The 15,687-nt window shown below is 41.5% G+C and overlaps 1 protein-coding gene across 1 annotated transcript in view; it reads right to left on the bottom strand.

The window, feature by feature from the left end:
• Window positions 1-15,687, bottom strand: part of rapgef5a (Rap guanine nucleotide exchange factor (GEF) 5a) — a 73,120-nt gene that overhangs the window by 16,714 nt on the left and 40,719 nt on the right. The window contains exons 10-13 of the mRNA XM_077194862.1: window positions 13,685-13,815; window positions 12,965-13,065; window positions 8,052-8,130; window positions 7,704-7,848 (exon numbers count right to left, since the gene is read on the bottom strand). Of these exons, the coding sequence (XP_077050977.1) occupies window positions 7,704-7,848; window positions 8,052-8,130; window positions 12,965-13,065; window positions 13,685-13,815 (456 nt within the window). The remainder of the gene's footprint in view (window positions 1-7,703; window positions 7,849-8,051; window positions 8,131-12,964; window positions 13,066-13,684; window positions 13,816-15,687) is intronic.

The raw sequence follows: 15,687 nt of genomic DNA, 5'->3' as shown, positions 1-15,687 counted from the left end.
TAGCACTCGTACACTAAACTAGCACTCGTACACTAAACTAGCACTCGTACACTAAACTAGCACTCGTACTCTAAACTAGCACTCGAACACTAAACTAGCACTCGTACACTAAACTAGCACACTAAACTAGCACTCATATATAAAACTAGCACTAGTACACTAAACTAGCACTCCTACACTAAACTAGTACTCGTACACTAAACTAGCACTTGTACACAAAACTAGCACTCGTACACTAAACTAGCACTCGTACACTAAACTAGCACTCGTACACTAAACTAGCACTCGTACACTAACTAGCACTCGTACACTAACTAGCACTCGTACACTAAACTAGCACTCTGCATTAAACTAGCACTCTGCATTAAACTAGCACTCGTACACTAAACTAGCACTCGTACACTAGCACTCGTACACTAAACTAGCACTCGTACACTATCTAGCACTCGTACTCTAAACTAGCACTCGAACACTAAACTAGCACTCGTACACTAAACTAGCACACTAAACTAGCACTCATATATAAAAGTAGCACTCGTAATCTAAACTAGCACTCGTAATCTAAACTAGCACTCATACACTAACTAGCACTCCTACACTAAACTAGCACTCGTACACTAAACTAGCACTCGTACACTACACTAGCACTCGTACACTAAACTAGCACTCGTACACTAAACTAGCACTCGTACACTACACTAGCACTCGTACACTAAACTAGCACTCGTACACTAAACTAGCAGTCGTAAACTAAACTAGCACTTGTACAATAAACTAGCACTCGTAAGGCAAGGCAAGGCAAGGCAAGGCAAGTTTATTTATATAGCACATTTCATACACAATGGTAATTCAAAGTGCTTTACATAGAAGAAATTAAAATTATCAAAAGAAATCAGAATAAAACACTAAACTAGTACTCGTACACTAAACTAGCACTCGTACATTAAACTAGCACTCGTACACTAAACTAGCTCTCGTACAATAAACTAGTACTCGTACACTAAACTAGCAGTCGTAAACTAAACTAGTACTCGTACACTAAACTAGGACTCGTACACTAAACTAGTACCCGTACACTAAACTAGCACTCGTACACTAAACTAGCAAACACACAGAGTGAGAGTTTAACACAATCACAGATCATCACAACACATCTGAGGAGTTCCCTTTCGAAGGGAACTCAACAATACGTCAACGACGTTATGGGGAACGCCTCAGGCGTGACAGGTGTCTGAAATCACTATCAAATCACGTCAATCATATTGACCGGCGACAGCCCGTGAATCATTAGCGTGAATGATTAACGTGCGACCTGGAAGTATAAAAGGGCGCCTTGCAAACATGACAAATCAGCTCATCGTCTTCAGGGACTGTCTGTTTGAAAACGCTATTCAATGAAACGGTAAGAAAATTAAATGTACAGCACACGAGTGTGCTTTTCTTGCCTGGGAGAAGAGCGCGCACGGGAGATTCTCGAGGGAATCCTCTGTGTGAACTGTGAGCGTTTTTCTCTTAAAACGCTCGCTCTCGTCTGGCCCTCTTCTCGAGTGAAGGGGGTTCAACGTCTGGTTCTCATGGTCCCGCTCGTGCCGAGGCAGAGCGGCGACTTGCATCATGGGCTTCCAGATAGAGCTCGTCGATCATCTTGAGAGTGCTGTAAACCTCTCAGATGATTCGACGGCTGACGAGGGCGAACTGCAGGTCGATGACGAGGATTTTTCGCCGACGGTTTCCTGCAGTTGCTGCTCTTCAGGACGAGCAGGAGATGGCTGAGGAGGTTTATAATCAGGTAGATCCTGAACCCTCTCAGCCACCCTGCCCCGTGTATGCAGGTTTGGTGGATGTTGTGGGGCTGTAGCTGCCATGGCAACGCGCTAGAGGAGAGACCGCTCGCGGTAGGCTCGGCGATCGGTTTCTCCCCGGCCATACACCACCAGCTCAGGGAGCCTTCCATTCCTTCCTGATCTTCACACGGAGATCGAGAGGGCATGGAAGAGCCCATGCTCTGCCCGTATTCACTGACATCAGCAGGTTAATTTCGCTGATGTTGATGGGATCGCAGAGCATGGGTATGTGTCGATGCCGCCCATTTGACAAGTCGTTTGCAAACTATCTCGTGTCTGGGCAGGCGTCGACACTGAGAGCTCCAACTCTGCCATCCAAACCGCTAAAGACAACAGCGCGTTTGAATGGCAGAGCATACACGGCAGCAGTTCAGGCTGGTGCTTCCCTGCACACCATGGCGGTGCTGCAGGCATACCGGGCCGACCTGCTGCAGGATCTCGACCAGGGGGCAGGGTTGTCCCCTGAGGCAGTTACTGAGCCGCGCCGAACCACGGCTCTTGCGCTCCGGGCCACCAAACAAACTGCTGCCACGATCAGTCGGTCGATGGCGGCGATGGTGGCCACGGAGAGACAGCTTTGGTTAAACCTGGCCGACGTTGAGGAGAAAGAGAAGGCCTTTCTCCTTGATTCGTCGGTTTCGCCCTCTGAACTCTTTGGCCCCGCCGTGGAGGCGGGGCTTGGGAAGTTCAGGGAGGCGAAGGCGCGCTCAGCTGCTTTTAGGAAAAAACCTACATACCGCTGAGATCCGGTTCCACGCCCAGGCAGGCGGGAGGGCCTGGCCCTTCACGATCTGAGGACCGTAGACAGGGCCAGAGAGCCAGTGTCGCCTCTCGTGCGCCCCCTCTGTGGAGGAACAGGGCGCAGGAAAGGCGTGACTCCCGCTAGAAGAGGGATCTGAGGGAGGTTATCCAGCACAAGCGCATACAGCGTCGCTGATGGATTATCTCCCCGGAGGGCTTCATTAAAAAGAGAATCCAGCCCTCTCCTCTCTTCTGACTCCCCAGACGTTCATTACATCAGGCCTGGCGCTGGGCCTATGATAAGAACGATGTTCCAATGGCCCGCCTAGGCTTGGTTAGTAGAAACGCCTCTTTCAGGCATGTAAAGTGGTGGACCCCAGGTTCATAAAGAACTATCTGGCGAGTCTTCACTCCGCACGCCGCAGGTGAGCTGTCTGGTCTTTTCAAGAGTAAATTTTTGTGAATTAAAATTCCGAAATGTATCTCTCTACAGACCTCGTTCCCTGTATAGAGTCATGGGGTCATGTCAAGGTAATAAGGTAAGAGAACTTTATTGGATTATCAGGGCCCTGAAGTTCCCCGTTAGGTGGCCAGAACGGTAACTGTGTTAGCCTTCGGGCTGCTAGCCACCTCAGGGTAGAGTGGTTGGTCTCTCTCTTTAAATTGTTTTACTTAGAGTGTTGACTGACGCTAGAGCTTCAGATAGATCTTATGTCCGGCCCACAGGTCCGTTTGACTTCTTCCTGAGTATGTCGCCCCTTGAGCTCTGTTTGGGTTTTCATTAGGCTGAGCGATTCTGCAGCCCTTTGTATGGAATAATACAGACTATATTCTTTAGTAAGGCTGTGGCTCCTCCGAGCCCTCAGATAGATCTATGCTTGCAGGCTGGCCCTTACCAGGGCCGCCTCTGTAGCTGGCCTAGGCTGTGCCAGGGATAATAGAGGCGCTCTCCTAAAAATTTTAGCATTTCTTCCTCTGACCCTTCACTGTGTGAATGTTGGTTTCTAGCATCCCTGTATATACAGCCTCCTCCCGTGGGAGTCGTTAGGCCAAGGCCCGCCCCCTTCTCTGCATTCTGGGGTGACTAGAGTAATGCAGCGTGGTGCTGAGGATGGTTTGTAAGGACATGGTAGGCCTCAAACAGGCCTCCGTGGTATATATGTCTTTATTGAGCAGGGTTAGGCCGTCTTTCGCTTCACGAAGAAGACTGGGTTTCCTGCCCGACCCTGCCATGCAGAACTGGCCTACGGATTTAGGCCGCCAGTTTAGGCTTCACTCACCTCGCTGAGCTACTGCTCGAGCGCTAGGTTGTAGGTGGTTGGCTTTCATTCAAGCCCCACTCCCCTAGGTTGGGCACAGATACATTTCTGTCACCCCTAGAGCCGCTGGCAGGCCCGCACCCTGGTAACCTCAGGGTGAGGGGTGAGTATTCCCCTGTGATACAGGGTAGGTCTGAGCACTTCACTCCCAGTTCTGTTTTATCCCACCTCGCACCACTATGGCTCGGGTCGAGTATGAAGTAAGCTTCACTTCTTCTTTGGTCGAAGTACGCTCCCCTGAAGCCAGAGCATTGCCCTGAGCTGACGCCCATGCATAGATGGTAGGCCCCTGGCTAACTGGGGCCTCCGTTGAGGCAGAGTGGCGTATGTTGTACTCCCCTTGTTTTAAGGGTGCTAGCTTTCTTGCGGAGTACACTGCCATGGGCAATGTGATTAGGCACCAGGATGCTGTAGGCGCTGTGTAAACAGTTTTTCTGCCAACGAAGGCTGCGCCATTAGGTAGTAGGCCTCAGCAGGCCTCCTTGATTGGACAGCCCCCCAGAGGGCACTGTAGGCCAGCTCACTTTACGTGGTTGGCCTTGGTGGTTCGGGCAGTTGACTCACTGATGGGTAGTAGGCCTTAAACAGGCCTCCTCGGAGGTGAGTCCCAACATTGTGGGACATACCTTATAGCGCTACTGGAAGCCCATTAGTGTATTATGCTGTGTAGTATGGTTCCCAACAGTGTACTTTATGGCAGAATATGACTTGCTATTAGCTAGTAGGCCCGACCAGGCCTCCCTGATAGGCGAGTCCCCAGCTGGCTGGCCTTAGCAGGCCACCTTATACTTTCACCCGGACTCAGGGCTCAAAGCTACCAGTGGTTATCAGGTAGTAGGCCACTCAGGCCTCCCTGAAGGTGAATTCCCACTTAAGATGGTTATCAGGTAGTAGGCCTCACCCGGCCGCCCTGAAGGCGAATTCCCACTTACGTTGGCTATCAGGTAGTAGGCCTCTCTGGGCCTCCCTGAATGTGAGCTCCCAAATATTGTGGCTGTCAGGTAGTAGGCCGCTCTGGGCCTCCCTGGATGTGGGCTCCCAAATATTTTGGCTGTCAGGTAGTAGGCCTCACCAGGCCTCCCTGAAGGTGAGTTCCCACATGCTGTGATTATCAGGTAGTAGGCTCCTCCAGGCCTCCTTGAATGAGAACGGTCAGGTAGTAGGCCTCACCAGGCCTCCCTGAAGGTGAGTTCCCACAGATAGTGGTGACCAGGTAGTAGGCCTCACCAGGCCTCCCTGAAGGTGAGCTCCCCACATACTGTGGTGGTAAGGTAGCAGGCCTCACCGGGCCTCCCTGAAGGAGGAGTTCCCACGTACTGTGGTTATCAGGTAGTAGGCCTCTCTTGGCCTCTCTGAAGGTGAGCATCTCACATACTGGGGTTATCAGGTAGTAGGCTCCTCCAGGCCTCCTTGATTGAGAACGGTCAGGTAGTAGGCCTCACCAGGCCTCCCTGAAGGTGAGTTCCCACAGTTTGTGGTTACCAGGTAGTAGGCCTCTCCAGGCCTCCCTGAAGGTGAGCTCCCCACATACTGTGGTCGTAGGGTAGCAGGCCTCACCGGGCCTCCCTGAAGGTGAGTTCCCACGTACTGTGGTTATCAGGTAGTAGGCCTCACGTGCCTCCCTAAAGGATCAGGTAGTAGGCCTCTCCGGGCCTCCCTGTAACGCTCCCTAGTGGTGCTGGGTTTATGAAGCTAGTGGTCTCTTGCTATCAGTTTCAGCTAGCCTTAATAGGCAGCTGCTGAAGGCGAGCTTGCGCCCTGGCTCGCTAAAGTGTTCATTCTCTGCTAAAGGTTCCCTCCCGGAACCTTTTCTGCCTACAGCCTGGTTTGCCTACCAGGCAGACCTTGTGCTCCCCTCACGAGGGTCTCTATGAGCATGCGGCTTCCTGAGTCTGGTCAGACGGTCGTAGGCCTCTCGTGAGGCCTCCCAGTTAGATCAGCCCTTAGGCCTTCACAGGCCTCCTCAGTGTTTTGAAACACAGACACTGGGTTGATCCGTGGATCGAGTAGAGAAACTCCCCTCGCTAGCAAGGGTCGGAAAGCACTATGCTGAGTCATACTCTCCGGGATATCCCGTCTCTGAGATCCGGGCCGAGTGGTTCTCTGCCAGCTTCGCAGTCCCTCGGGTTGGATGCCTTAAGGCATTTGTCCAGAGGCTCTGTCTTCAGACAGACAGGATTTGGCCAGACTAAGTGTCTATGTACTGGCGCCAGGTCAGGCCGTCCTGGTGGCATTTCGGGGTGAGTACGTTCCCCTGAATAGTGACTGGCTGGGGTTCCCTTCGGTTCCCTAGCCACATTCCCTAGAAGGGACCCCTTCTAATTGGAAGCTGAGGTTCCAGGCCCGGAGCCGGCCCTGGTAGACCTTTCATTTAACCATGTTTATGAAGGTTTTTCTGTGAGGCTGTAGCTTGGGCTATGACCGTAGGGAATGCTGTCACTGACAGCCCAGTGTGACCTGAGGGTGAGTGGTTCTAGCGTTTCATTTGAAGTTGCTGGTTCTGACAGTTGTCACTGCCACTTGGCATGCACTCCCCTTAGCATGGCGGCGTTGGTATATCGTTCCCCATAACGTCGTTGACGTATTGTTGAGTTCCCTTCGAAAGGGAACGTCTCAGGTTACGACTGTAACCTATGTTCCCTGAGAACAGGGAACGAGACAATACGTCTCCCTGCCATGCCTCGGGGCTTGCCTACCGTACAGTCCCTTCAGACGATAAGGTGATTTGTCATGTTTGCAAGGCGCCCTTTTATACTTCCAGGTCGCACGTTAATCATTCACGCTAATGATTCACGGGCTGTCGCCGGTCAATATGATTGACGTGATTTGATAGTGATTTCAGACACCTGTCACGCCTGAGGCGTTCCCCATAACGTCGTTGACGTATTGTCTCGTTCCCTGTTCTCAGGGAACATAGGTTACAGTCGTAACCTGAGACGTTTTCACTGCAGGTTCAGGCAACTAAATGCTTCTTATAGTTACTGACAGCCTTGACATTTTTTTTTAAATATTAAAATATTATAATTTAATTAATAATATAATTATATAAATAATATAAAAATAATATAATTTTAATATTTTTTTATTATTTTGAGTAAATATGTAAAATACAGGTAGAAATTTTACTGACAGTATTAAAAAAAATATTTGAAAATACTAAAATATTATATAAATATAATTTTAATGACAGTCTTAAAAATATTAAAAAATACTAAATTATTATATAAATATATAAATAAAATAATTTGAGTAAATATCGCGTAAAACAACTTGTAGAAATTTTACAGATAAGATAATAAAAATATTTTTAATATTAAAATATCGCATCAATGTAAAAATATTAAATGTGTTTTTTAGTAAATATTGTGTAAAAATGGTAGCAATTTCACTGGCAGTCTTGGGAAAAAAAATATTTAAAAATAATTAAATAAATATATATATATTTTAAAATTTAGTAAATACTCTGTAAATTACTAGAAATGTTCCTGATAGACTCATTTTTAAAAAATATTATAATATATATATATTGTTGAATAAATATTTTGTAATATAACTGTTAATTTTTCACCTCTTAGCTTTTGTTATATAATCAGCATTACATTGGTCATGCTGCTTTCGTATCTGCTTTTGAAAACGGATCAGATTTCATGTGTTGAAACCAACACACCAACAACAGCAGCAGAAGACAGACGGTTTACCCAGTTTTTAAATCACATCCGTAAGACCACAGATTCCACTCATAAATGTCATACATCAAATATATATATATACATAAATAGCTTCCCAGAACCGGCATCACCTTCATGAAGAGTTTGACGTTCTCCTCCTCTCGCAGGAAGTCCTTGTAGAGAGTGCTCCACTGGGACACCAGGTGCAGGACCTTCCTCTTCCTGAAGAGGGCCTCCTTTCCTTCCTCCTTCCCTCGGGAACGCTTCGTACAGTAGGTGAGATCTGGTTAAAGACCCATAACAGACTCTGTGTGCAAACAGCATCGACTGAATCTACACACAAGCACTTTAGGCCTTTATATGCGACTATGCATACTGATTAACTATATAACATACACAATACATCTGCATCTGGCATTTCAAAAACATGCTATAGGGCTGTGCTTTTGTGAGCACGCTGCAGTGATGGCGAAGGATATTGTCCCAGCAGGGCTTGGCAGAGCTCACTGGTGGACATGAAGACCAGATACGTCAACAAGAAGTCGTCCAGAAGCATTTCTGAAAGACAAACGCACAGTCAAACATCATGGACCACCGCATCCGAATAGAGGAATGATGTTCCCATCATCAGCAGATATTAGCACACGCAAAGACAATGAAACACCTACAGCTGATCTACAGTTCATGTGTTTAATGAGAACTTCATGAACGTGGGGCTAATTAGTGCTGTTTGATGAGGCAAGCGTCACTATTACTAGTGCTCATACTTGGGGTTAGTGATTTGACAAAGCCCTGATGATACGTACTGAACTTAGAGGAAATGTGTCATGTTACTTCACAAAAAAAAAAAAATATATATATATATATATTGTAAATACAGTTTTATTTTGAGTAGATATTGTGTAAAATACTATTAGAGATTAAAATAAATTCTACCCACTTGCAAAGAAAATTTAAAAATATTATACAAAATATACTTATAATTATTTTATTGTTTTTAAACACTGGTAGAAATTGTATTGACTGTACCAAAAGAAATTACATTACAATATTACATAAATATAACAATATAAATAACAAAAACTTTTTTAATTTTGAGTAAATATTGTCTAAATATTTTCTCACAGTCCGAAATAATAGTTTTTTTTACTATTTAATATATACATAGATATAGACAGCCTTAAATAAGAAATAAAACAATATAGCCTATATATATTGTAGTCATTTTTTTTTTATAAGTAAATATTATGTAACACTGGTTGAAATTTTACTGGCAATAATGAAAACTATTTTAAAAATATTCAAACCACAAAGACTTTCTGCACTGCATTCCTCTAAAACCCACAAACCCCTTCTTCATCTCCCTTCATCCTTTCTGTTTGTCTTCTCTGCGTCTGCTGATAAATATTCATTTCCATTTTTATCATCGACTGCCTGAGCTAACAGAACGCCGGCCCACAATCCATCGCTCCATTTTCACCGACTGCTGAGAGACCGAACCAAATAAGAGTCAGAAGAAGCAGGAGGGATGAAATGTGAGAATTATACAGCGACTTTCAGAGAGGTCACGGTCAAAACGAAATGTCTTGATCACTTTGTCTAACAAAACTCAAGCTGTCTTTTGATGCTTCTAGCACAGTTAGCCAATCGTGGACTATATGGAATTCATTTCATACTAAAAACTATTGTATTTGTGATATGTAAATCTAGTGAAAAGTGATAACTGACAGAATTTAGATGATTTATGATGATCCAAACAAAAAGAATTATAATTTGCGGAATGAATATTTATTACACAAATTAAAACATTTTCTGTTTGGATCATCATAATAAATCATCTACATTCTGTCAATTATCACTTTTATGTGTGTCTGTGTGTATATATATATATATATATATATATATATATATATATATATATATTATGTGTTATGAATACAAAAATATAAACTAAATATTTTTCAATTTAGAATTTTTTTTTACTAACTAAAACTAAAACTAAAATATTACATAAATATAAAAATGTAAATAACTTTTTTTATAAATAATGTTTTATTTTGAGTAGATATTGTGTAAAATACTGATAGAGATTAAAATAAATGTATCCCACTTGCAAAGAAAATTTCGAAATTTTATACAAAATATACTTTCTATTCTGTCAATTCTGTATTGACAGTACCAAAAATAAAATACATTGCAATATTACATAAATATAACACAATAAATTAATAAAACTTTTTTAATTTTGAGTAAATATTGTGTCAATATTTTCTCACAGTCCTCAATAATAGTTTTTTTTTTACTATTTAATATTACATAAGTATATTATAAATATAAATAAATATAAAAGTATAAAAAAAAATCTAAGAAAATATTGTGTAAAATCGTCGTTCTTCTCGTCAAGTGAAGATATGCACTATGACTGATAGGGATGCATCGGAATTCAAATTTTGGCCGATACGATAACCGATAATTCTTTATATTTGAAAGCAAATAACCGATATAGTGGCCGATAAATTGGAATCGAAATTTTTATATACTTTTTGAGAGCCAGATTACAAAAAAAAAGTCTCACAATTATAATTATTATAATTCTCATTATAATTTTATGTAACCTATATGGCAGACGTGCGCTACACATGTTGCACTTAAATGTATTTTGCTTTTCGAAGTGACTCCAATCATATTTCAAGTATTTCAAAACCATCATGATGAAAGCATTTGAAAGAAATAATCCATTATTTATCGGCTTTAATATATCGGCAAAATTTTCTTATCGGGTCGATACCGATAACATTAAAAATGAACATATATTGGCAGAAACTGATTTGGTGTCTGATATATTGTGCATCCCTAATGACTGAATCAAATTCTACATGGTTACCGAAACCATTAAAAAGCAGATTTAGATGATCAGTTCTGTATATATAGCTATTTTTTAAATACCCCCATATGGAGAGGGTTCAAGGTTTAATTGTTGCAGTCAGACGGACCCTTAAAAGCTCTCCTTTACAGCATATACGAGTTTGCAACACCCAAGAAAGCTAAAGCAACTGGATTTTAGCCTCATATAGTCATAATGATTAAATTCACACCTCTTTCTCCTAAAAATACCACGGATGCCGTTTGCTTCTCTGAACTGCCTGGTTTCCCGCCGGGAAAGCTGTAACACGATTTCTCATGAAGTCTCTGAACAATTATCACTGACACTAACGCAGGTCTGAACACAAACACTGACTCAGAGTCAGAGCGCTGTTCCAGTTATTCTTCTCTATGATACACCGTTTGACATTTTACACCGCTCTAGGCCAAGCACGGCAAGTCAAGTCAATCTAATATCAGTGTCTGAAGGCGACCGGGCGTCTATGGGAGTGTCTAACGAGAAACTACCACCAAAATACACATGTCTGCATTGATCCTGGAGGAAATAGTGAGACTGTTGGCATGTAACGAAAGGTAAAAAGCCTTTCTCTCTTCTTAGTAGCGTAACGCACATTTTAATGCTAAACACAGCTGCCAACACACCGGTAATTACCCAGGATGCACTGCACTGTGAGGCTAATTTATCGCCTATGGGTGTGTTATGCACCACACAAGGGTAATTGAATTACACTCGCGCACACACATATATTAAATATACGCATGCACAAACATGCATACACACAGAAAAACTCATTATCTTGCAGCTTTTTTCTGTTTTCTTCCTCACCTCACTCCCACATCATGCTGTGGGATGCATCTTTCTCCTTATTTGGTGTCTTTGATTAAATGCAAACATTAAAAACTCTCAGTGAAGATGTTTAAACGTCTTTCCTATAAAAAGATGTTATATATCACTCCGGATGTCTCAGAGAAGGTCTTTTCCAGTCGAACACTAGACTCTAGAGTCTGGGAATTTGGATTGAGGTCATAAATGACCTCATCTGACCTTCAGAAACTAAACACACACACACACGCACACACACACACTATCAGCCCTCTGCCTGCAAACATTACGCTGTGTGCAAACGCACTCATGAATAATTATGCTTTTGCAAGAATAAAAAGAGTAACTGTAACCAATTCTCGGCGCAAATCAATCGGTTTTGCATGCAGGACTTCAAAAACCTCCTCAGAAACTTGGCTTCACATGCAGCGGTGTAACTTCAGAGACCAAAGACACCTGGAGGCACAAACTCTACACAACCGAAAGCAAAAGAAAACCCTGTCGGCATTAAGACACAAAGCATGCCAGAAACATTGATGGACTGAGTCGTTCTGACACGCCACGTTGTGAAATAACTGACAGCTGGAATGCTTTATGAGATCGAATCTGACCAGTGACCACAAAGATCACAGCAAATGATGTAAGAGTAATATTCCTCACTTGTGCTGCTACTGTTTGCAACATTACACCGAATGCTATTTAGCCAACTAGTTTAGGTTGGTAAGAGAACGCCATAATTATACCACAAGGAGTATTGCTATAGATATTTATTCATGTAGCATAATGGGGGAAATTTTTTTTGCCACTTACTTGGAACATACATATAATATGACTGAACAATCAATTAATATAATCACTTAACGAATATATATTATGTATTATTATTTAATTAAATACATATAAAATATTACAAATTACGTATATATATATATAGATTATAACACAAAAAAAATATTAAAATAAAATACACGAAAATGTCATCATTTCTAATTGTTGTTATTAACTTATATAATATAATATAATATATATATATATATATATATATATATATATATATATATATATATATATATATTAATAACAAATAATTATAACAATAATATTTAACAATTATATGACATTTATAATTCATATGAATACAAAAATAGTAGAATTAAAAATGTAGATTTAATAGCTTCATGGGAAAAACCCTTTTTTAAAGTTATTTGGAACAAAAACAAAAAACAAAACAAGTTTTGTATATATATTCGTTAAGTGACTATATCAAATCGATTGTTCAGTCATATTATATTAAATAAAAATGTAATATATATATTTGTGATATTATAAACACTTAATATATATATATTAATATATAAAATAGAATATTTAAAAATATATATACAGCATATATATATATAAAATATATACATATATATACACACACACATATATATATAAAAAATGAAGTATAAATATAATTGTTCAATTGTGTCTATATATATATATATATATATATATATATATATATATATATATATATATATATACACATATACAGCGATCGCAGATGTATTCAACTATTGATGAATAAGACAACATTATTTCCCACTGAATACTCAGTTTCACATCAAATATTACACAGGTAAAAATGCACTTCAGAAATGCTAATCCGAAACTCATCCAGTGATGTTTGGAGTCACTCACCCGCCTCTTTGCCCTCCGCCGCCCCCTGGTGCTCGTCCAGACGCAGGTCACTCAGCAGGTGCTCCAGGATCTTGTGGGGCGTCCCGGACACCACCACGTACCTGTCGGACAGAGCAGAAGAGGAAGAGTCGCATGGGTACTCTTCATCAGAGGAGGAACACGTCGAACAAGAGCCGCTCCATCGCTGTCTGTTTATCACATATTCATCATGCTCATCTTCATCATCATCATCATCGTCAATGAAACGAAAATGAGGAATATTAAACGTGGGTATTTCATCTTCAGCCTCCAGACTGTTGCTGCATTTCCAATATTCTTCATCATCATCATCATCCTCTTCTGCCTGCACCAGAGTGACGGGTTTGAGTTTTACAAAAGTCTTGCCGTCCATTCCAGCAGGGACACGTGTGACGCGTCATGCCCAGCGCAGGAGTCTGTTTCAGGGCTGGAGAGAGGATCGACTCCCCCGTGTGATCATGGACAAACTCACAGCAACCTGCAAACAAACTGTGCAGCACAAAACACTCGCAGTTTAAAGCAGACGAGTGTGTTTACACACACACAAGGCTGCGGTCCCTCCTCAAGCCCTGCTGACAGCGTAATGAGGAAGCAAACCTCAGGAATGTGATAGGAAGAGAGGGGAAGACACTGATTGGAAGATGAAAGTGCTTAAGATATGTACACAGAAGGGGAGGGGTCAGTAAGGGGGCGTGGCCTCACCTCTTATCACCGTCGTCATCTTTGACTCCGGCCGATTGTGGAGACGCAGGATCTGATGGGACTCGCTGGAGAACCAGCACGTCTTGACCCCTCTCCTTCAGACACACACGCACCACACTTTCCCCCTGCGCCTGAGAGACCGACACACACACGATCACTTACTGATCCACAGCTAACATGAGGAGACCACACGATTACACATCAAAACACAGGGGTTTCTTACTTAGGCATAATAGTTCAGGAAGAGTTTGTTATCATTAACACTGGCTATGTGAACTGAGTCATTTGACATTCAATCATTCAATTATTCATTACTACTTCTCTCATGAACATGCCAAGAAAAACTAGGGCGAATATCAAGATCTTTAGTGAACAGCGGCTTAGAGCTAAACTTACATTTTAATAAATCCCTTTTAATTTTTAAATGTGACACTTTTTTAACTTCAAAAGACTTGGAATATAGCGCACAAGTCACATGAGTGCAGATATTCTTCATACATTCTCATATCATGTTTCATTAAAGAAGGTTTGGAATGACATTCATTCACAAATCATTCAGTCACAAACCACACAAACTGTAAAAACAGACATGTTTGCATGCAAGTATATCACAACGTGTATTTCTGTCATCAATTTCAACAAGTTTCTGCTTGCATATTTATCACTCTCTCTCTCTCTCTCTCTCTCTCTCTCTCTCTCTCTCTCTCTCTGTCTCTCTCTCTCTCGCTCTCTCTCTCTCTATCTCTCTCTGTGTTTCAATTAAGTAACTCGTCATTAGGGAGGAATGAGAGTCATTACCGTCACATTCATACAGCAGAATCACAAAAACATTGGAAGGAATTTCTAATATTTGAAATGCATGCTTTAAATACTGCAAATATAGTGTGTATATTGTGGTTGTGTGCCACTTGGAAAAAACCCAAAATCAAACAGACAGAAAAGCTTCATCAATACCTGTTCCTGTTTTAGCCTTTTCTAAATAACAGAGTAACTTGAAATCAATTCTTGCTAAATGATCTATGAATTTACAAATGAATCAAACTGGTAACTGTGTAATCAGTATTCACTGATGCTCTACATAACAACGTACGCGTGTGCGTGCGTGTGTGTGTGTGTGTGTGTGTGTGTGTGTGTGTGTGTGTGTGTGTGTGTGTGTGTGTGTGTGTGTGTGCGTGCGTGCGTGCGTGCGTGCGTGCGTGCGTGCGTGCGTGCGTGCGTGTGTGTGTGTGTGTGTGTGTGCTTTTAGACGTGTCTGGACAGCAGCGTTTGAGAAAGATAAAAGGCAGGAAAAGGATTAAGAAAATCTGAAATGTCTCACATTATCACACAGACTCACACACACCTGCCGGATTCACAGGTGTGAATCATAATACACACATTCAAATGCATTCCGTCGGATCGGATGGTTTTGTGTTTGAAATCCAGCTCTTATTATAGTCTTGTAGCCTGCAGGTGTAAATACTTGAAATACTATATACTAAATACTATTAAAAAACATGTTCTACTCTGCTGGATGGCATATTGAGTAATCACATATGACCACAGTAATTTTGCTATAAAATCAAGAAGTGAATATTTGATTTATCAATGCACTTTATTCTTAGTAAAAAAACAAAGCTTACTGCAAAAAATAAAACATGGAGTGAAAAAAATCTTTTTGAAAATAATCACCATATTTTCCAAACAGGTTTTACTTCACACAAGGATGAATGATATTTAATCATTTTCATTTATATGCACCAATATACCAACACATAAACAACATTTCCTTACTATTGTTCCTTACTAAAGTATTAGATCAGTGAGATTTTTTATTGTTTTATAGTCTTTTCTGCTTACAAAGGCTGCGTTTAAATATTATAACAATTTAAAATAACTGTGTTGTATGTGAATATATATTTAAACGTAATTTATACCTGATTAAAGCTGAATTTTCAGCATCATTACTCCAGTCTTCAGTGTCACATGATCCTTCAGAAATCATTCTAATAAGATGATTTGTT

Source organism: Siphateles boraxobius, unplaced genomic scaffold, assembly GCF_051911475.1.
Source record: "Siphateles boraxobius isolate OS27281-9 unplaced genomic scaffold, OSU_SipBor_1 33, whole genome shotgun sequence".
Lineage (NCBI taxonomy): Eukaryota > Metazoa > Chordata > Actinopteri > Cypriniformes > Leuciscidae > Siphateles > Siphateles boraxobius.
The sequence above is the reverse complement of the archived record's forward strand: the minus strand, read 5'-3'. Positions and strand labels throughout refer to the sequence as shown.